This window comes from Sparus aurata, chromosome 11 (genome assembly GCF_900880675.1).
Source record: "Sparus aurata chromosome 11, fSpaAur1.1, whole genome shotgun sequence".
NCBI lineage: Eukaryota > Metazoa > Chordata > Actinopteri > Spariformes > Sparidae > Sparus > Sparus aurata.
This window is the reverse complement of record NC_044197.1, coordinates 23762157-23784321: the sequence shown is the minus strand read 5'-3', so window position 1 is coordinate 23784321 and position 22165 is coordinate 23762157. Positions and strand designations below refer to the sequence as shown.

At 40.1% G+C, this 22165-nt stretch overlaps 1 protein-coding gene across 3 annotated transcripts in view; it reads right to left on the bottom strand.

Annotated features, from left to right (window-relative positions):
- rabgap1l (RAB GTPase activating protein 1-like) overlaps positions 1-22165 on the bottom strand; it is a 128311-nt gene that overhangs the window by 14073 nt on the left and 92073 nt on the right. For 2 of the 3 annotated variants that reach the window (XM_030434353.1, XM_030434354.1), the window contains exons 18-20: positions 22006-22047; positions 15169-15297; positions 959-1051 (exon numbers count right to left, since the gene is read on the bottom strand). In XM_030434353.1, the coding sequence (XP_030290213.1) occupies positions 959-1051; positions 15169-15297; positions 22006-22047 (264 nt within the window). Of the gene's footprint in view, positions 1-958; positions 1052-8730; positions 8983-15168; positions 15298-22005; positions 22048-22165 lie in introns of those variants that run through there. The other variant, XM_030434356.1, reaches the window with a different exon arrangement.

Here is a 22165-nt window from a genome sequence, read left to right as displayed (position 1 = left end):
GCTATAAATACTTCATTTATTCACAAGGATTCAACTGACTAGGAGACTCTAGACTAGACTAGAATTTTCACAAATTAAGAAACTCTGTCTTGGTTTTGGCTTGAACACCAAACATTTTTCCCTCATTCAACTGAGGACGAAGATATTCCATTTTTCCTGTATAAATCTGTAGTTTATGGCTCAAAGGTGTAATATTTAGCATTTCCACTGGAGTAAGTGCGTTTCATTTGGTCGCCTATCAGTAGCTTCAAACCACATTACTATCTCTAGTGAGAAGGTGAAAAAGTAGGTAATATCTTCCAAGAATCTCTACCCTCACAATTTCAAAGACAAATTTGGAAGAAAAAACTGAATTTAAAGCAAGAGGAAAGGAAAGAAATCCTGATACAACAGGGCAAATAAAAGGAAGAGGTACTATCATTTGACAGTGTGAGTGTGTCAGAATCTCTAAATATCTGCCCAACGTCTCTTGTTTTATCCTCTGAAGGTAAAGTCATTCTGACAACACTCTGGCAGCTTCGCCCAAAAATAAATGTAAGAGATGTCTGAGCGCCTGCACTGTGGGAAAAGTCACTTTTCAAATGAAAGCAGTGTCACAAATATTAACTGAGGTACAGTTTGACAAAACAGAGTTGTATTTAAATGGAGATTTCTAATCTTAGAAACAAGGTTATTTTTAACAAATACTTGTTCTTAAAAGGCGATTTGTGTTTTGATTCCCTCACTGCAACAGAAGAACCATCTTTCATCACAAACTTTAGACCATAGCAAAGAGCCAAGCATTTCATTACCTTCTCTAAGACTGATGTTATTCTGTTAAAACCTGAAGGAAACAAGACTACTCTGACATGATTACACTGTGCTTTTCAGATGTGTAGCAAAAAAGGAGATGGCTACATTTAAATTCAAGTAGCAAATGCAAGAAAAGTAGCATAACTTTTATCTCATTACGTCCTACCTGGTATCGGTCGATAGGGTCCTCTTGTTGCAGCTGGCTCTCTCTCAGCGTCTGATATTCCTTCTCGAACTTCTTCAGCTTTTTGGTTGGAACCTGAAAACACCACAAAAGTTGTTGACATCATTATTTTAACTTTCATAGACACAAAGCTGCCTGATTAAATCCCAGCCCAGCCCATCATAGTGCTTTGTGATTGAGGAGAGACATTCATTTGCATTCTTTGGTTTTGTACTCAAAGCATTGTTTGGGCTTTCAATATTTTGATCAGGGACGCTATTTGCTAAAGCAATGATCACTCTCTGTAGTTACCCCTCTTTCCTGCCTTTTTCCCTGAGACACAAAATGATTCTCATTTATCACTAGCGCTACAACTAACAATTATTTCATTATTGATCAATCTGCGAAAAAAACTTCTAGAAGTCTTTACATTGCTTCTCTAAACCTGTCCAAAACTCAAACACTCTTGATTTACTCTCCTAAAAAAGACATAGACAAGCAACAGCAGATCATCATATGCAATCATTATTAACAATACAACAACCATGTAGAAAACATTTACTGACTTGACACTACAGTACATAATTATTCAGGTATGTCTGAAATATGTCAAAATATTGTGTGACATGGATTGTTTTATGTTTGCAGTAAAGAAAAGGTTTTAGGTTTTAGATCACCAACGTAAAAAGAAACTGAGAGGCTATAACCTGCATAGAGCAGATATTCTTATACCACAAAGGAAAAACTAACTAAACTGTAAAAAGTGCTGCTGACATACTGTGGTACTGTGGTTAATGCTGCAGTTTCCATTTTCTGTTGCTCTACATATGATTATCACAAGTGCATGTCTCTGCATGTTGTTCTCTACTTGTGCAATCTTCACACTTGATATGATGTGAAAATACAACAGGCCTACAATCCATGACAACAAATGACTGCACTGTGCATGTTACTGTAAATCAGCCACTCAGAAGAGTTATTCTCAGACAACTGAAACTTCCAGTTCACACTAAGAGCTATGTGACCAACAGTCGCATATTTCCCCTATGATGAAAGACAATGGAAACTGGGAGGACGAAGAGACAACGTTTTCTGAATTCGGTAATTTGCGAATGAAAGCCTCACTGTGTTGCTACCAATGCAGTTTGATTCAGGAAACAACATGTAGCCCTGCCTCTTGACAACAACATGGGGAGTGATTCATTCTTTACCACTTCAAGTGTTTATGCTTTGAACATGTCAGCTGCTTTAAAGCACAATCTGTAATTCAAATGTAAACACAAAGGGAAGCCCCACAACAGACCGAATCACTGGGATGTCACGCAGACAACAGAAACTTTGGGGTAGAAAACTGGCTGTAAAGGCTTTTGTGGCTCCAGAGGAAGACACACTGATAATGTGATAAATCGACTTCAGTGATGTCACTCAGTGGCTAAATGGCATTGTGGGTAATGTAGGTACCGGGTCTTTGAAAAGCAACTTGCAATGGTAATTAATACAGCAGAACCAGACATCACCTTTTTATTCCACATATTCTTTTCAACATCTAGTGCCTACACTACCCACGATGCAACTGAGCCACTGAGTGATCCCTTTGGTCAATTTAACAGATTACATGCAGCCTCCTCTTGAACCACAAAAGACTCTATACTAAGTTTTCACATATGCAGTATGACTCCCCAAGACCTGTAAACACACTTTAATATGTAAAATTAATGGAGTTACACTAAGTTATGGCAGGTTTGATACAGAGAGGCCAAAGAGAGTTCAACTTGTCCTCTGAAGCCCATCCAAGATCTTTAAAATCACATAGTCAACCAAGCAGTGCAGACACAAAATCAGAACTTGAGACCTTCATGTGCATTTTTCTGAACTTTGGAAGCACAGTTCACATGAATATATAACACATGAAGTATCTGCCAAAACACAGGAAACTCAGTTAGGGACTAAACAATTAGACTTTCCTGTGTGGTCTAACTTTCAAATAAGCACTGATAGCTTGAAGGTCATGCAACTCCCTAAACAAATAAAATACCACAAACACTTTCAATCTAAGTGAAACTATCCCAAAAAAATCAGCCTAGTGCTTTGAACCAAAAAGCACTGAAATATGAGACAACACTGACTGACTGATACTGAACTGTGTGTGTGTGTGTGTGTGTGCTGCAAGTAGGTGGTATTTGTCGTCGTACCCCCCCCCCCCCCCCCCCCCCCCCAGTGTGGAAACAGCGTTGCCATAGCGCCAAACGTTAGGGCTGGGGATTGCGGATCAGTCTCAGTCACATGACCCCTCCCCTGAGACTGGCATGTGTTTGTTTAAACTGAGTGAAGTGGTTGTGAGCCCTTTTTTTTTCTTGCTTTATGTGTTACACACATATGTAGGGATTCAGAAAAAAATGAATACATAATACATCACTTCTAATGTGTCATTTAAGTGTTACTACAAAGAACAGTGAGTGCAAGAGCTTTTATGAATCGGGCACAGGTTGGATCAAGGCTGTTCTGGAGCAATCAGAGGAACATACAGCACGGTTATCTCAAAGGGAGTTTTAGAGAGGATTTACTGTTAGCATTTAATTGAATTGCTTTTAATTAAACTCAAATACTTCCTCACACTTTGCTGTAGTCTGGTGCTTACAGATCTGACACAATAAATAACATGTTTATACCATTATCAACAATGTGACTAATATCACTATTATTTCACTGTCCCAGTTGTTTACAAACAGCCATTTTGTCTTTTCTCATCCATCACTGTGATTTGTTTATATTTCATTCTTTGGGGGGAAAAAAAATAAAAATAAATACTCCTTAAAATTGAAATTTGAAATGATTTTAAAAAAAGCTAACAAACAACCCAAGCAGATCACTGTTTTGAAGATTTCTCTTCATGAATAAAAACAAGATGAAGGAAACTGAACTAAGTGTCCACCAGGGCAGCCATTACCTGTCCTCCTCACTGACCTGTGGGTTAACCCTTGACCTCTATGACCCAGGATGTGCTGAGGTGAATGAACATCACACTGTAATCTATCTGACACACAATTCCTCTGCAGATAACAGAGCTCAGACTCATTCTGTCATTATCTGTGTGGGAAGAAAGAGCAGCTTGGTCTCTGCAGGCTGGTTAATAATCATTTTATTGTAACAAAACAAAGCAGCCAAATCGAACGTGGTGTTCCCCTGGAGGCATCCACACGTCTACTCACACACTCATGAAGCTGTGAAGGCAACAGACAGGCCTAAAGACTGTAGCCTGTACTACTACATATTTCAGTATTGTATTGGTGAATTTTAATTTCTGGCCGACATAATTCAAGTAATGTTTAACACATTCATAATAAGCCCTTTAACGTCATGTCTATATTGCAATAAATTTCGGTGAAGTCGCGCTTACTCTCTGTAAGTAGCTTAAGACTGAATGAACTGTGAGTTTGGACAGCTGTCAGAACTTGTAGACTATCTGCGAACAGGCGAAAATTCAGCGAGAAGTAGGAAAAGATTATATATATATATATATATATATATATATATATATATATATATATATATATATATATATATATATATATACACACAAATGTTTTAGTTTTTTTACTTTTATATCCGATGTTTTTTCGTTCATGTATATATTAATTATTCATTCATTTTGGGGTTTTGTCTTACCCATGTACCATGGGGTAGGGGAAAGAAGGAGGCAAAACTCTAAAGACTGGAGGGACAAATAAGAGCTTTTTTGTCTGTTTGGTTATCATTGTCATATCATACTCGGAAAAACAAGAGTAATGTGCTTTTTTATCTAAGTTAAAATTATCACTGTCAAGTATCCATAATTTTCTCTTGGTTTTCATTAATGATGTGCTTCATGTAGTTGCCTGCCGCTTGTAATGTTTTGACTGAGAGACCCCAAGCTGCAAAAACTATATATTGCATGTTTAATCTGGTCAGTCATGTTTTTATAGTTTGCTTCAAAGCTCTCTTCCATATCTGGGTGTAAAAAGACCTATGTAAAAACAATTCACCCTATTATGGTACACTTGATCTCCATTCTGAAATAGCAGTGATGGTTGTCTCATCTCAGTCCAAACTTCAATTTACATAGGTCATGTTTCATACAACCAAAGCAAGCATTTCAAAATTATCAGATGTTGTGCTTTCTGTTGGATTCTGAATTAATAGTTTTTAGTGAGGCACAACATGACAAAATACTTAAAAGGACCGATTCTGCACTCAGCCAACTGATCAACTTAATGCATCAGATAGTGGAAGAGTAAGAGGGAGAGAATGACATTTGTGTTTCCTGAGAATTGCAACACCTCCAGAATTGCTATTTTAGTGTTAAGAATCGAACACATCCACGAGTCGCTTAAATCCACCCCCCACCTCACCCACCCCTTGTGCTTTCAACTTCTCTCTCATACTCATTAAATGCTTTGGAACACTTTCCCACAAGCATCTACAACTACAGACATTGGTTGTGTCATACTTTCCAAGTGATGCATGTGGTGCGATGGTTTGCTGATGCCGATTTCTGCCAGTAAATACAATTTTTCTTCCCTCTGATGTTTAACTTCCCACTCATACGTGGTCACTTCAGTTAGGTGAAAGCGTGTTCATCATTTGATATAGTCTCTGTATTTTGTATTTCCTGTAAAAGACAAACTGTGCATGCTGCATGTGTTGTTAAAGATTGCTGTTTCTCTTTTTGCTAACATGCTACCATGACTCAGCTTCACTACCAATCATGATTTATCTGTCTCTGCCTCAGTATAAGAGTAATGTTAATCTCTTGGAGTCTAAAGTGATTGTCCTTTTGTTAAAATACAAGCTGAATAACTGGAGGTAAATAAATGTGAAGACTAAGTCTTCACCACTCTGAACCCTGATTGGCTGAAGAGAGCAGATTTTAGAGATCAAGGTCAGCTGTAGAACAGCAGCTGGTGGAGATTCAGTGTTTTGCTCAAGGACACTTACTCATGTTGGTGCACTGAACCTGGTTCTTCAGGGTTTACACCACAAAGCTGATACAAAACACAGAACTTCAATAAGAAAGAAGAGGCCTTTTCAGTGTTGTGTGTAATTGCACAATACAGGAAAGAGTTAGTTTTTTAAATATCAGATCTTACTACCTTATTTTTTGTTTCACAGACAGCTAGTGAAGCTTGAAGTTCTTTTTGAGTTACACATTAAACCAGAAATCATGGACGGACAAACTTAAGTCTAGCAGTGATTATATTCTCCAACACCCCTAAAATACACAAACACTACGGCCTGACTGTGTAATGAAAAGCAACGCAAAACTGGGCTGTGCTGCTAGAGCCCAGACCTTTCTTCAAACATACAAACCGACTGTAGCTACAATCACACAGGATCCCCAACTTCATGGCCTCTGTATAAACTGAATCAGAGTGCTTCTATTTCTCTAAATCTGCTGTTAGGGTCTTGTCGCCAGTCTAATTGGACTGAAAACCATCTGCTCCAATAAAAATCTAAAAATGTGGGGACATGCATTCTATAAAATTACACAAATTTGAACGTCACTAATGTTCCCTGACTTTCCTCGCCTTCAGAGAGACTGCTGCCCTTTACACTCACATTCTATTTTCATCATGTAGCTGCTTTATCTATTCAGAGTGACTTACAGTCAGTGAACATGCAAAACAAGTTGTGATTCTCAGGTGACCAGCATTACAAGTTGTCAACAGTAGTGCAGGAAAGCGTTTCAAGTGTTAAACTCCAGAATATGTTCAGACTTTCTCCACATCAAAAAATATCTAAAACTTTATTCAGTGATATTCCTGAAATTCCAGGGTCACAGTGAAGCCTGCTCTGCTGAGGGCTCAGCATCTCGCTCAAGGCTGCTACAGGCAGCAACATAAATGGCTGCTAGAAGACACAAACACAAACTACCTTGCAAGTTCTTAGGGTTTAAACTAGCCTAATCCTTGTTATGATTGATGATGAGTTAGGATTGTCTGTAGTTGATTAAATGTCCATTCAAAATCCACAAATGCTTTGCTTCACTGATGATAGAATAAAAAAATGTAAATTTTTTTTAATTTTAGTCGTTTCAAGTGATTCTCTGTTTCTGAAGCCATTACAGTCTCATAAAGTTCTTGTGCAATGGAATATGTGTTCACAGCTCCAGTAAATAGAACACATTTTGGTTTCGACTCAGCAATGGAAAATGAACTAGTCCATTCAGGTTATTGAACCCTTTGGCTCAGGAGTTAGGTAGACAGTTAACATTATGCTAGCAAGACTCAAAGTCAATAACATTGCGTACGGTTGACTAACAACAAATATAATTTCTCTTATGTATGTTTAACAACAAAAATAGCTTGCTAACCATGTGACTATCCCTAATTCAACATCAAGAATTTTCCCAAACAAACGACTGGCCATTTAATTATGAACTGGATCTGATGTGGATGTGACGTGATCACTTGTGATATCAGAGGTGTTCCTGTGGTGTCAGAGGATGATGTGTTGAAGGGAATTCACTCAGGGTTGTAAATAAGAAATTCAAACTTTTTTATCTTCAACGTCAAGCCAGCTGCCAGTGCCACTCATTTTACATACTTAGTACAGAGCGATGAAAAAGTAGCTTTACTAGAACTATTTGAGAAGTTTCAGAATTATCTCAACATCAAAAGTAAATTGTCAACCTACAGCCAATGGGAATTGAGATTTCACCTAGACTACGCTGTAATTGGATTGTATGTTATATACATATAATTTGCATATTATTTGCACATGATGACACAATAAAAAAAAAATAAAAATCAATCAGTGTAAATACCAGAGGTCATTTTAAGGACAGAGGGGCCACTCTGTTTCATTAAAGGCAATTAAAGACGCTTGGTGCCTCAGAAATGGTACCAGGCCTACTTTAGATTACTGACCTGAATCCCAGCAGCAGAAAATGGAATTGGTCCCAAACCTCCAAGCTGAGATCACACACTGTAGTGTCATAATAGGTGTTATACTACCAGAAAAAGACTCTGTGTGTGTGTGTGTGTGTGTGTGTGTGTGTGTGTGTTGAGAAGGGTGCCCTGCTCTTACATAAGGTAGCAGTCAGAGAGTTTGAATATTAAAATTCAAGGGTAAGTCAACTGGGCATCTGAGGAGAAACTAGGCCATGGAATTAAATTACCCATGTGAGGGAAACACATCCACACACACACACACACACACACACACACACACACACACTCACACACACACACACACACAGAGTGAGCGAGAGAGACACAACATCTCCATTGATTCCAGATTTGTATCAGTAATTGAAACAAACTGACAACCACAAACGAGCTCTGCATATGGACTGACTGACAAAGCTTGGTAACCTCAAGAATCAGACACACTTTCGATAGGAACACATAACACGCCCACAGTTTCATACATGAGTCAACAATGTGTACCTCATGGAAATCAACATGTATTTTCTGTGAAACCTCCATGGTTCTACCTCTCTTTTTGAACAAATTTACGAGCTAAACGATAGCGACAGAAGAGAGAAAACCACCTGACAACCAGCAACACCAGATGAAAAAGAAAAACAAGCAGCTCAATTCCTCTTTCTAGTTCTCTTACCTAAAAACTGCAAAAGATAAGGGTGAGTCGGAAAAGTTGGGAACAGAGTTAAACAGGAATACACTCATTACACCCAGAGAGGGGAAAAAGATGATGAAAGAAGGAACAAAAAATAGATAAAGCCAGAAAGCCAGTAAAAGACAGAAATAAACAAAGTGATGGGAGAACAGACCTACCACAGGTCTGAGAGCTCTAAGAGGTCTGGAGTGGGCGACCAAGCGAGCCAAGGTGTCCTCCTCGCCCGGCCGGTCGACGACATGAGCGTCGTAAGCCACCATGATTGACACCTCCTGCATCATCTTGACTCCTCTTTGGCCCCAACGGCAAAGCGGCAGAGGAGAGGATGAATGAGAATAAGGAGGTGGAGAAGGAAAAGGAGAGGAGTGCAGCTGACAGGTTTTGTTTCTCTCTGAGAGTGGAGGAGGCGACTGGCTGCTTTCAAGAGTCCCTCAGGAGCTGGGCCCCGCCCACTGAGAGGAGGAGGGGCGGGGGAGTGAGAGGCAGTACAACACACCTGTTTGTTTCTCTCTCTCCCTCTCTGTAATGCTAGACGTGTGTGACAAAGGAGGATGAGTTTGCTTTTTCTTCCTTTCCACTGAGTGAGTACCTCTCCCTCTCTCACTCGCTTATATTCAGGAGGTTTTTTATTCTGTTTCCTGCTGCTGGCAAAAATAAAGTTTGAGCCGTGTTTACACATCTACGCTGTGTGTATGTGTGTGTTTGAGGTTAAGAGAGATAGGAAGGAAGTTGTCAGATCAACCACAGTGACTTGTCGTTCGTAGTTGCACATCGTTTCAACAGTAAAACCCAGGAAGTGAAGTGAAAGCAACTTCAAGCCTGTCCTGGATGATGCCTGAGTAATGAACCGTCCTCCCAATGGACCCACAGCTAAACACTGCCTGACAACCTGGCTATTGTGATGGCAACATGCTCCTCCTGTTTCCTCCTGACGGCAGAAATGCCTCGACAACCCTGAGTTATCTGTGTTCACTTTGTTGTCCCTCTCTTACCGTTGGACTTTTTCTGCCTCCATCTTTTTCTCTTTATCTCAATAATATGTCTCTCTATCATGAAGGTCCACTGCAGAATTCGCTTTAACAGACATATAAGGTAGAATCATCGTTAAATGTATGCTACTATGACCCAGTAAAGTGTCTTATCTTTAGCTCTCGTCCTTGCTCCAGATCAGATTTACCAAGACTTCTAAGCCCTGCGGCCATTAAGTGCAGTTTGTCATCCATCATGTCCTTTACAAGTTTTAAGAAAGACTTGTGCAAGTAACCGGAGAAGGATTTATTTACTAAGGTTCTCACAATTACTGAGCGCCTGCTCAGTTACAGAAAAAAAAAAAAAAACCTCTCCCAACTAATAAGCTCATGCACCGAAGCACATGTGTACTACAAAGGTAAGGCAAGGGAAACTCAAAATAACTTGTGCTCTAGAGAAACCCCAATGATAGCAAAGAGTGAGCATGTGACAAAAATATCTAGTGAGCTAGACTGAATTATTTATATAAAATACATAAATAATAAGAAACATATAAATAAAACATATTTAAAAATAACCTAAATAATTGATGACTTAACATGCTTCAATTGCTCATGGGTAAGGAAGCAGGAATAATCAAATCAATCAACTATTTTGTGTTTTTTTTTCCTGTTCAGTGACATCCCAATAAGCACATACGGTAAGTAGTTGTACTCTTAGTCTAAGATATTTCTAGTATGGATTTAGTTGCACTTACTCTGTACTTTCCTCTGTAAATATGGGGTGTAGCATAGGAAAAAGTTCATCTAAGTCACAGCATCCCAGCTCTATGACAGGTCTAAACTGCACTGTGATTTTAAAATATTGTTCATTTTATTGTGTTATTCTTTCTTAAATGTTATAAGTAAGGTGTCCTCGTAACCGTTGAGTCTTCTAGACAGGAAACATTTTTTGCTGGAGTGAACAAACGTAAGCAGTTTGATGCAATGACAAATTCATGGCAAACTGGTCCAACTTAAAGCAACCCACAGTTTGAGTCCAACACCAGGGTCGTAAATACAAATCCAAGGTTTGTAACAACTTGTCAGACGTGATGTATGTGCTAACTACAAACAAAATTCATTACGTTATAACAAAGTTATGTGTTGAAAACTTATGATCCTACCCTCTCAATTAATAGTGCAGGAACAGGTGATAGGGCCTCAGTAGCTGAGACAGAAACACCATGTAACATCAAAAGTACATAGTTACGACATCTATCTGTAGGCTATTAGATCAGAGTCATAGTCAAAATCTTTTTTCCGATAAAGTGTTTTAATAAAAGTTTTCAGAAGATATTGTGGTAGCTAGCTACAGATACTACTAAGATTTCCCTTGAAAAACTCTCTAAATCTCCCTCTGTACCTTTCTTGTTTGTCTCCATGTATTTTTCACTTGATCCATCTAATATCTTACATTATACTGTAAATCCCTGTCTCTATCTCATTGTAAGTCTTTCTGAAGCCTCAGAGTCTTCATCTATCCATGTAGGTCTTTCTCTGGGACTCTATATCTTTCCTCTGTAAATTATTCTGTCCGTCAGTTTCTCTACATGCTTCCGTCTCTCTTATTTCTCCTCGGTCTCTTAAAGTTAAGCTTTTCTGTTGGAAGGATTTGGTAAAGACCGGATTAATCAGTCAAACCCTGGGCAGCAAATGAATATACGACATTTCTCTCCTGGAAAGTCATCACTCCAGCTGCGGTCCGGCGGATGTTTAAGAAGGCTGAGAAATTCAAATTCTTCCCATAATCCCCAGGAAAGGCTAAGCCACCCTACTGCCCGTTGTGTTCATCAAGCCAAGGTGCCAGTGAATTCCTTCGATGTTTTAAGCAGCTTACATAGTTCAACTGATCCGATTTAGACGTTGTCAGAGAAAAATATGTATATGGGGGGGTGAGCAGAGAGCAAAGTGGCTTGGACAGGCTGGTTTTCTCTTTCTCTCTGATGGTGGTTGAATATAGGAGGTTTCCTGACACATTCCAAGGAAATTACAGCAACTATGGTTCCCTTAATCTAGCAGACACCACTTAACATTATGTACAAATGATTATGGCTTTAACTCTCTTTCCACCCTGGTTCCAGTGTATCTTTCTGCCTGATCTCGGCTGACTGGAGAGTAGACATTAAATACACGTAGCTGTGGTATCAGCATAGACTTTGCCACTGTGTCCCCAATTAATTAATGACTTAAAGAAACTATTAGACAAATTCTAACTTGATTTTTTGATTTTCATCATTCAAAAAAAAATCTTAATCTTCAATGGTCGATTGAAGTTGTGAGGACATTTGGCAACGGCAGATTTTAGCACCTCAAATGTTAGTTTATTGCTTTTATTTACTTTGCATCACTACAGATCGATAAATCAAGTAAAGGTGTGGTGTTGGGTGTTGCGAGGCATTGTGACATGATGTGGCTGGATAGGTGATTTGATGTGACATGCTGGGATATGTTAGTGTATGTACTTGTTTGGGTTGCTTGAACGGTCCGTGAGGAGTGAAACGAAAGGCAGACTCTTTCTTCTTTGAGACCTTCTTATAACTGTTAAGTTTGTTTTTGTTTTTTTTTATCTCTCTCACTGTTATTGACTTGCTCTATGTACTTTTATCCACGGGGAATATTCTATTTTTAAAGAGTGAGTGGTTTAAGAAACAGCAGAAAGAAGACTTTTTGAGGAGAAGTTAGGAGTATTAAGTTTGAGATAGCGTTTTGGTTATTCACCTCTTCCTTAAAGCTTCAGTAAATTATACATTTCTAAATAAGAGTGCGAGATGTACACCCTAAGGCACTTTGCAGCGATCTTGCAGGGTGACTAGATGTTTGTGATATTTCTACTGACTGAGCAGAAGGCAGAATCAGCCTGAATGAATTTAACACTCCGTCTGGAAAAGAATGACCAAAAAAAATGGGCTCTGGCAAACTGAGCAGAGTTTGTAAAATAATAAATACGCCAACACAAGAGGAAGCCAAGGAACTGCAGGGGAGTTAAAGATCAGCGATGGATGATCAAAAGATGAGCAGAGAGACAGTGTTCCTGTTTGTACTGAGACCAAGTCATCCTATCAGACAGACTGTTTTAGCTCTGTGCACCCGCCTGAGTTCAGCCAGGCACTCAGTTGCTTCTGGTGTGTTTGAGGGTGTCCGTAATCCTGTAAATGCGTTTGACACTATAGAGAGGTGAAAAATAACATGAAAAACAGAATAACCAGTCCCCCCTGCAGGAATGCTGTGTTGTGCAATTTATGATTATTTTTCATTGCTGTTTAATCTGAATATTATTTTCACAATTCATCGATGAGTCATCAGGTATATACGATTTCTAAAAAAACGCTACAAATGTCGATCAGTGTTACCAAAAGCCAAATATGACATCCTCAAATTTCTTTGTCTTTTTTTGTATATCTTTTTTTCTGAAGTAATTACTTAATCTGATAACTCGATTATCAAAATAGATGGTGATCAATTTAATAGTTAAACAATGAATGAATAGTTGCTACCTAATGATATTCATCCCTCCTGTAAAGTTCTGTATTTCAGTGAGCAAACACGTACATTACATGTACTGAATGTATGTGTGCGTCCTCTTGTATAACGTGAGGCCTTACATGACAGATTGTATTGCTGCGGGATTGTGCAAGAGTGCCAAAATGCTACCAAACCACAAGAGATAAACAGTGAGTCAGAGAACAGGATATCCTGTATGTTGAAAAACACAGAAACACACCAAACATGAGGGGATCGTAAGCACTAACAGCCATGTGTCCTGCCAAAATGCCATTGAGCACAACACCACATCACAGTCTGCTTACTCGCTGAAAGTTTTTCTTGATAAGAAAGTTGGAAAATGCCTAAAATGTGAAATATTAACTGTGTAGATACAGAGAGAGGCATGGACAGAGAGCGAGCAGGAGAAAGAAACAGAGCAGGGCGGAGGGAGGATGATTATCTCCCCCATCTTTCTCAGTCAAGTCTTTCCTTCCTCTATCACAACACATTCTGCTGACACACACGAACACACACACACACACACAATATCATATACACTGTGTACTGCTTTTGCACTCTGGTGACCTCAGCAAATTCCCTAGATGCCAACGGCTCATTAAGGTCAATAGGAGGATGATATAGATGATGTGTGTGTGTGTGTGTGTGTGTGTGTGTGTGTGTGTGTGCATGTGTGCGTGTGTGTGTGTGTGCGTGCACGCGTGCAACGGTGTAAGGGAATTTCAGTGACCACACCAGTAAAAGAAAACAATGACCATCATCCACGGAAGCCATATTTTATCAGCTACATCGAGATTGCAGTCCAGACCAATAAACAACAGACAAGAGAAAAAAGAAGCAGCAACCATAAATAATGTAAATAATGTGGCACACAGTAAAAGGTGACAGCATATGGCAAACTACATGTTAGACCTGTGACCTGAAGTTTCATAAAGAGTAGTGTTTCTGGCCACTTGGCAAGTGTAAGTCCAATATTCTCTGTAGTCTCTCCGCCATCTTCTGAGTGTAATCTTTGGCTCTTATCCTGCTAAATGCATTACTATGCTCACCAGCTGATTGCTAACTGTGTCTCTCTGCTGTTTGGTGCTCGGCAGGTAGTGTACCATGGGTTTTTAGAGCTTTTACCCTGAAAAAAGCTGTCTGTTACGACTGAAGATAACGCAATAATAGCAGTGAGAATGAACCAACACATCAAATTTATGGAGCGGATAGCTAAACAATTAGCTGAAACTCGCTATGAAGCTCATGGGTGAGCTGCAGATAAAGGAGAATAAGTCTGCGTAGGTCCATTACTACATCCACTTTCTTCACATTGTTTCACATTGCCATTTGATTATAGCCACTTTAAAGACTGCGGTGATGATCTGAGAGATTCCTCCCCTCTTTGTCCAGCGTCTCAAACCCTCAGAATATCCCCTTTATAAAAACTTTCCCTGTTCTTAACATTCACTGTATAGTGAATGTTCCTTGCTGCAGTGCAGAAAGTTATAAACTTTATGACTGTAGCTAACGTTTCTTTAGAAGTGGAGTCGCTTCGATCAGCTTCGAGCAAAACACACACAGAAGTTCCACAGAGCCTCTTTAAGATAAAGCAGAGTAAAAACTTTGAAAATGTCACAGTACCATCTGGTCTTTTTGACTGACAGCTTCTCTTTCAAGTGCAGTGCAAATAACAAATCATAAAGGACTCCAATAAACTGCTTAACAGTCAGTGCAATAAACCATGTGCAGTGTGGACAATTCTGTGGTAAAGAGTAACCTGTACGTCAACCAAAAGGTCAATGATTCAAACCCTCTGGGAGCAAAAACTGTTCTTGAAACACTCCAGGTCCTCTGACCCCTCTGGTTAAAGGCATTTGTGTCTCAGTGGGAGATGCCAAGACAGGAATTCCTTATTGTGTTGCTTGGATTCAATAATGTCATAGTCGCTCAAGGAATGATTTGTGAATGTGCTCATTTTCACTTATACTACGGTTTTGGGGTTTATGATTTTACAGTGAAACTTTGATATTAAGACACAAGGAAAGTAAGTATTAAAAGACTTAGGGATAGCAGATCCATGTGCTTGTTTGTGGAGGTCCTTACCTTTATGTTGCAGGCCTGCTCCATGAGCCTGCGGGCGTTCTCTGCAGCTCTGTAGCGTTTAGGGAGCTGGACTCTGAAGAACTTGAGAGCCCCCTCAAAGTCTGCCTGCAAGAGGTCCTCCTTAGATGTCTGGAGCGAGACATGAGGAGGTGGTGGGAGGAGGTGGTGGTGGTGGAGGGGACAGACAAGAAACAGTTATTAAAAGTCAGACATAGAAAGCTAAAGGGTAACTTCCAACAGCTTGTTCTCCTCACTGCTGGCTGTCATTAGATGTATATATTCAGGAAAGACAGATTATAAACAACTTCATGGAGGAAATGTTGATCTGCGTGACACAACAAATCAAGTGAACTATGACCTTCAGCTAATTGTTCTCTATTCAAATTATCAACATAATGCTGCAATTCTGCTCTTGAGATATGATCAGATTTATAAGAGTATCATCATTTTAGGGTCAGACCTAGGTCTGCTGTGAAGATGCAGTTTTATAATTTTTATTATTTTGTTTTGAGTTTGAGTCCACAGCTGTTTGAGCAGTTAAGTAGTCTGTGGTCAGCAGCGGACTGGATTGGTTAATTGCACTGCAGTTTTTGAATCATCATATGATCTGTTCCCTCTTTTAAGTACATCACTTTCACTTTTCACTATCCACAAATGGAGGCTAAAAACTCAGAGATCACCTCACATCTCTAATAATATGCAGTCACTTCCTACCATCATTTTCTACTTGCTCTCATCTCGGGATGCAGTGCAAAGGGATGCTTGCAGTTTCCCTTCTGCCATTTAGTTTCAGTTCCTTTTCAGGTGTCTCTCTGATATGATCCTTCATCACTTTTAGCTCGAAGCACTTTAAGGTAAATCTAAGACTATTTAAATTGCACACGCTTAATGCTTAAAACGTGACGGAAAGAATAATAGTCAACCAAAAAACGTCACTTAAGAGGCAGGGACTGGCTTGGTCTGGAAAGGTAGATGCTTGAAAGCACTCCTCTGCATTGAAAACAAGTTTTAAGATGCTTTAAATGCCACACACAGAAGCCCTTATTGGTGCGAAGGATGTGGAGAAGGGTGCATTTGGACAGAAATGTGGTTCAGACATGCTGAAAACACACATACACAACTGACACCATCTTGTGGTGAAACGTTGTATTGTCACGAGAACCTACCCAGAGATATTATTAATTGATATCTCAGTTGTTGTTCAGCCATGTACTAATTGAACTGTAAATGGCTGAACAACAAAAAACACACTTGTATGTTTTTTCTGTCAACTCAGGCCAGGCTAGACCATGTTTTTGCTGCTTAAATTCTCATAATAAATGAGACAGTGGGACAAACTGGTATAAATATAACCTCCAGGCATCTGCATTTCCAATGCTTCTTGTATCATTTTGTCATTCAAGACTATTCATGTAAGATTAAAGGCTCATAGCAGAGAACTGAAAGACAAACCATCTCTTGTAGGTTAATATTTTACATTCGCCGACCCATCTAACAGATGTGACACCAGATAAGTCCACAGCAAACTGTGCAAGCTTCAATTTCAAAAGACATCAAGGATTTTAAGTGAAACCGTCTCTACAGCAGGGGAAACAACCCTGCTTTGGCTAATGTAAGAAGGGAAGGGACAAAAGTTTTATGAGACTTGCTCTCCTGCTATTTGCCCGTCCTCTGTCCTCATCGGTGGGTCTATTCATTGTCAGCAAGTACAACTTCAAACCATGTTTTACAACACTAAACCAGACCATTCATGCATTCTCAGTTTCTCTCAAACAGTATCCGTCTCCCAGTCCCCCCTCTCTCACCGCCAGGAGCTTGGGGACGAAGAGTCGGTGTCCCATCCCAAGGAGACCCATCACCTTGCAGAATGAATCCGCTGAGGCCTGACTGCTTTGGGCCCTCTCCTCCGTCGATCCCTCTCCGTCCTCCACTGCCCTGCGCACTGCTGGAAGGGGCAGGTGCGGGGTCAAGGCAGGTACAGGGGGAGGAGAGGGCGGAGGGGAGGGTGGTGGAGATGGTGGCGGGGTGGGACAGGGTGAGGGAGAAGGGCGGTCCCGCTCAGGGGCCAGGGTGGCAGATGACTCCAGCGTGTCGTCCAAACGTCCCTGTGGGTTTCTTGGAGTTGGAGGGGCCGTGGACAGCGAGCATGTACGTGTGTTCAAATCAGGTGAGCTGGGATTTGCCCTGAGGTCACTGTCCAGCCACTCTGGCTGAGTCCTGGTGACCGAGGTGACAGACCTTGTAGGAGGAGAGGATGACGATGCCACATCAGGCGTTGTCAAAAGAGACTGATGTTCAGGATACCAGCTAGGAAAGAAGCCACGTGATGCTCAAAGGAACACAACTCAACAGAGAGAGCCCGGGCATCCAAGACATGCAACATGGAGTCTGATCCAGTGCATCTATGTACCTCAGAATTTGGACAGGTGGACAAGATGTCAGTGGAGGCCACTCAGCTTGTGCCACTGTCAGAGCCCGGTAACGGCCACAAGGTGCGACAAAATAACAGTCAGAAAATGATGTGTTGGCGCTGCTTTCGGCATAATGCTGAGTCTTCCAGCTACCTGCCAGACTCACTTTGAAAACCAGTCACACTACCCACTCTCATCTTCCAGTGCCAAACTCCCCCAGCCAATTCCGATCCAGTACGCCGTTGCCTAGCAACAAAGCAGCTCAACACGTGGGCCACTGCTCCGGCGAACAGCAGCGATGGATAGGTACTCCACCTTTTTTTATTTCTCTTCGTTGTTTGACTTCAAAGACAGAGGGTAAGAAAATCCGCTTCAGTCCTGCTGACCGAGTGGCCTTAACGCTGCAGGCTTTGTGCGAGTGAGATGAGACATCAAAGCAGTAGATAATTTTTGTACCCTTTTTCCAAATGGGAGGCTGCACCTGGTATGAAGCTGACAGGATTTTAGCTTTCTTTGAAATGTAAAATTGCCAGAAATAACAGTATGAATCCTTTCATCTGAAGAGCCCTAGTCTAAGCCTGAGCAGACGGTTTTAACAACATGGCAGAAGCAGTTGAAATGTGGTCTATTCGCATGGGAGTATGGCACTTTTCTGCCTTCAAGGGAAATGATGATGCGTTTGTGTTGGTTTATGGCTGAGTGGACGCTGAACTCAGATGAGTCAGTTCTAATCCAGCGATGCATGAAAGATGAGTTTGAAAAAACAGAAAGAAGTGTATCACGATAGCCTCTCTGAATCTTTGCTCTTCCTCTTCACTTATCTAAACATCTGACCTAAAGTTGGACCAGGTCCAAACCAAACAAAAGCACAGTCCAGTCAAATGCTCCAGCGTGGACTCCAGGGTCTGTCCCTTGGGCAGATCTCCATTAACAGCCAGTCATCCGGTCTGTAGCGGTCAGCAGATGCTTTAGATGGGAAGCCAGTTCCTTCAGATGGAAAGTCTTTTCTGCCTCTCAACAACAGAGGCTAAATGACTGAGTGTGTGCACGAGTGTCTTGTGCTATCAGGAGTGATGGTCCTGGCCAGCAGCTGAGGCGAGGCAAAGCAAAGAAACAACAGTGTTCCTGTCCAACGCCTCTCTCCTTTGCACTCTCTCTGCCGTCCTTTGCTCTCTGTACCTCTTTTTTCACTCTCTTTGTGATGCTAATAGCTAACGGCTAGCAGGGGCGGCTCCATTGCAGAGGTCTGGGTGGTGGACAGAGGTAGCGTGTTGAAGAAAAACATAGCCAGCCAGCACAGAAGAGGAGAAGGCGGAGGTAAAGGAGTGGGAGGTAAAGAAGAGAGAGAACAAGGAACTGAGTGAGAGAAGAGGCTCCGAGCAGGCATCCATGGATGGTGAAGATGAGGAGGGAAAAAAATGTAAAAACACACAGCTTTTCTCCTCCAGGTCCAGATTGCTAACGCTATAGCTTATGCTCCTGTTGTGATGAGGATGGCGGCCGCTAAGCGGGAGAGGGAGGGAGGTGAACACAGATGGAGGGAGGGGTGATGAGAGCGGAGAGAGGAGCAGGACGGATGGAGGAGGGAGGGGGGAGCCTCTGGGGAGAATGCCGTCATGCTTGGCCAATGAGAGGCAGGCAGTGGAAGCCCCTTCCACCCTCCTCACATCCTCATTTGTTCTCCATTTCCGACCATCACATGCACCACATCTTTCTCTCTCTGACACACAGAATACATTATTGCTAAAATACAGAGCAGGACGGCTTTTAAAAACCAACCATCTATGATTCATATAGAGAGGAAAGCCCGAGTGGGGCGGGAGTTTAAAATCAGTATAATAATAATAATAATAATAATAATAATAATAATAATAACAATAATAATAATTATTATTATTATTATTATTATTATTATTATTATTATTATTATTATCATTATTAATAATAATACTATTATTATTATTATTATTATTATTATTATTATATCATCATCAACTATTTCATGTAGGAAACTAAAGTAAGAAAGAAAACACATTATTGGCTGTTTTTCAGTATTTAAGGACTGGTTCTTGGTTAAACATTTTTCTGTTTTCTGTTCTAGCCTCCTATTCTTTCATCAGTGCAACATGCCTGAGGGCCCGATAAATACTTATTTATGCTAAATCAGCGAAATATTTCAATAATCAACATGACACATCGTACTAATGAGCTGATCGAGGGACCAAGAAATCCACATCTAGTCAGCGTTAAAAACCTTACCTGTCATAATTTGCTGATTATGTACATTGGCAGCCTCACTGTTCCTCTCAATTATCAACTAATAAAAGATAATTTTATCTTTTAAGGGTTATAAGCAGCCCTGATGGTTTGGGTGGGTGGCAGAAAAAGGAGTGCCCACCTTTATACAGCACTTAATAGCACAATTACTTATCAAGTTCCACTCGTGCAACCTTTTAAAAGGAGATGAAATTTACATTTCAGTGTGAATTACTTGATTTTCAATAGCTAGTTGATCTTCTAAAAGAGCTAAGTTCTCTTTGCCTGACTTTCTATTTCTGTCAACTTTTTCAGTCTTAAAAAAAACGTACAGATGTCTTATACTTGATAAATCAATTAAACGAAATATAAACCAAAACATGACACTAAATGATTTGATTATTTGGTTTCAGTAACAAGAAGACATGGAATACATAAGACAAATGATCCTGTTCTTCATCACTGTGTTATAAAGTTCAACATGTCTTCCACAAGGTCTGTCACATGGTATTAATGCCCACATAAAACAACAAGACACCGACATGCAATATGATGCAGTCATTGCCAAAACTCATCGATCCATCCCGCCACAAACTGATCTGATAACACAACAACTAGTAATTCTACACCATTCTACTTCGACAGCAACAACATACAGTTTGGTTTGGTAATATATCAAAAAATTCAAGCAGATACTCTTTAAGTTTCTTTTTCTTACTACACTTAACACAGACATCAAGTGCATTTTGAGAAGTTGATTTTTGGAACGCATTTAATTGCCCCCACCAACAAGGCTTTGTTTTCACCTGCGTCCATTTGTTTGTGGGTTGGTTGGTTTGTCAGTTGGATTACACAAAAACTACTGAACATATTTGTGCTACACTTGGATGGAGGATGGCTCTCGGCCCAGAATAGATCCCATGACTTTCTGATCTGGATAAAGGAGCGGATACAGGATTATTTTTCTGTCCGTCTTTGACATTGCAAGGTCTCAGCATTTTCTTAATGCATAATGCAGGGAACTTGATGGAAAAATTGAGGTGTATTGAGGAGGCTGTTATCTATGAGTGTGTACAATTTGATACAGGTTTTAGATCTGGTGATCTTAAATTCTTCCGCTAAACAGTTATGAGTGGCTTGAAATTTTGAGTGATACAGAGCTATGGGCTGTGACTGAAATCATGATTGATCTTAAATGAAAAAGTTATGTTTGATCTTTGTCTCTTTTATCTTTGTTTTGACAAAGATATCCCGATCCATTTAGATAAATCTTCATCCACATCCTTTTTTTGTTATGGAATTTTTGATGGTCTGGTTCAGTTTGTCAATCAACCTGTGTGGAAATCCTGCATGCATCCATAACTGTATTTCCGTACTAACAATGTAAATGGCAAATTGAAAACATAATTTACATTCATCTATATACTGCGAAAACCATTTACTTGTAGATTTACTTCAAAGCCTTGCACCTCTGTGATGTGTGTAAAACAAGCCTCTCCTTCCAAACCATATACTACAACATAGTAGTTAAGTGATGAATTGAAACAAGTCACCTGATGTACAATCCATAAAATAAATCCACCACAACACAAACACACATATACGGGTGTGTTTATTTGGACAGAATCTGGTCCCTCTGTTATAGACTAACCGCTGTTGTGACACTGTGAGACTGTATCATATTGAAAATGATGTTTAAAATAATGAGCTTAGGACAAAACAGCCTTGTCACTTCCAGATGTAGTTTCAGATTTGAACACTAGGGGGCAACAAATGCCAACAAACAATCAGTCCAACCTCTGACTATCGCAAATGACTGAGGCCTTCCTCACAAACAATGCCTTTTCGGCCTCTTTTGCACAGTCATGTTTCCTAAAAACTTTGGTGTGCACTTTGTGGTAACATCCACTTAAAAAAACAAACAAAAAAAACCCAAAAAAAATTGCACATCTTTGCTGTAATGTGCAATTAATGCCAGAAATATATTTTTTAATCATTGTTTTAATAAATGAAATTCATATATCATCATATAAAACTTATTTTTCCTTTAAATTGAAGCAAAGTGGATCTTAAACAAAAACAATCTAGGTGAGTTTAAAGACATTTTTGATTGATAGAGAATTTAAGCAAGATTGTTCCACATAAATGACTGAATGAAGTGACTACTAACCTTGAGCAGGGCCAGGGCTACATTGAAGATGATGTTGAGACCCTGGAAGAATTCGAAGAATTAGATAAGAATACAGAAACAAATAGCAAAACTATCATGTTGATGTAGATCAGCAAGTTACAGCACATCAGTGCGCATCAGTGTATTTACTGCTGAGGGG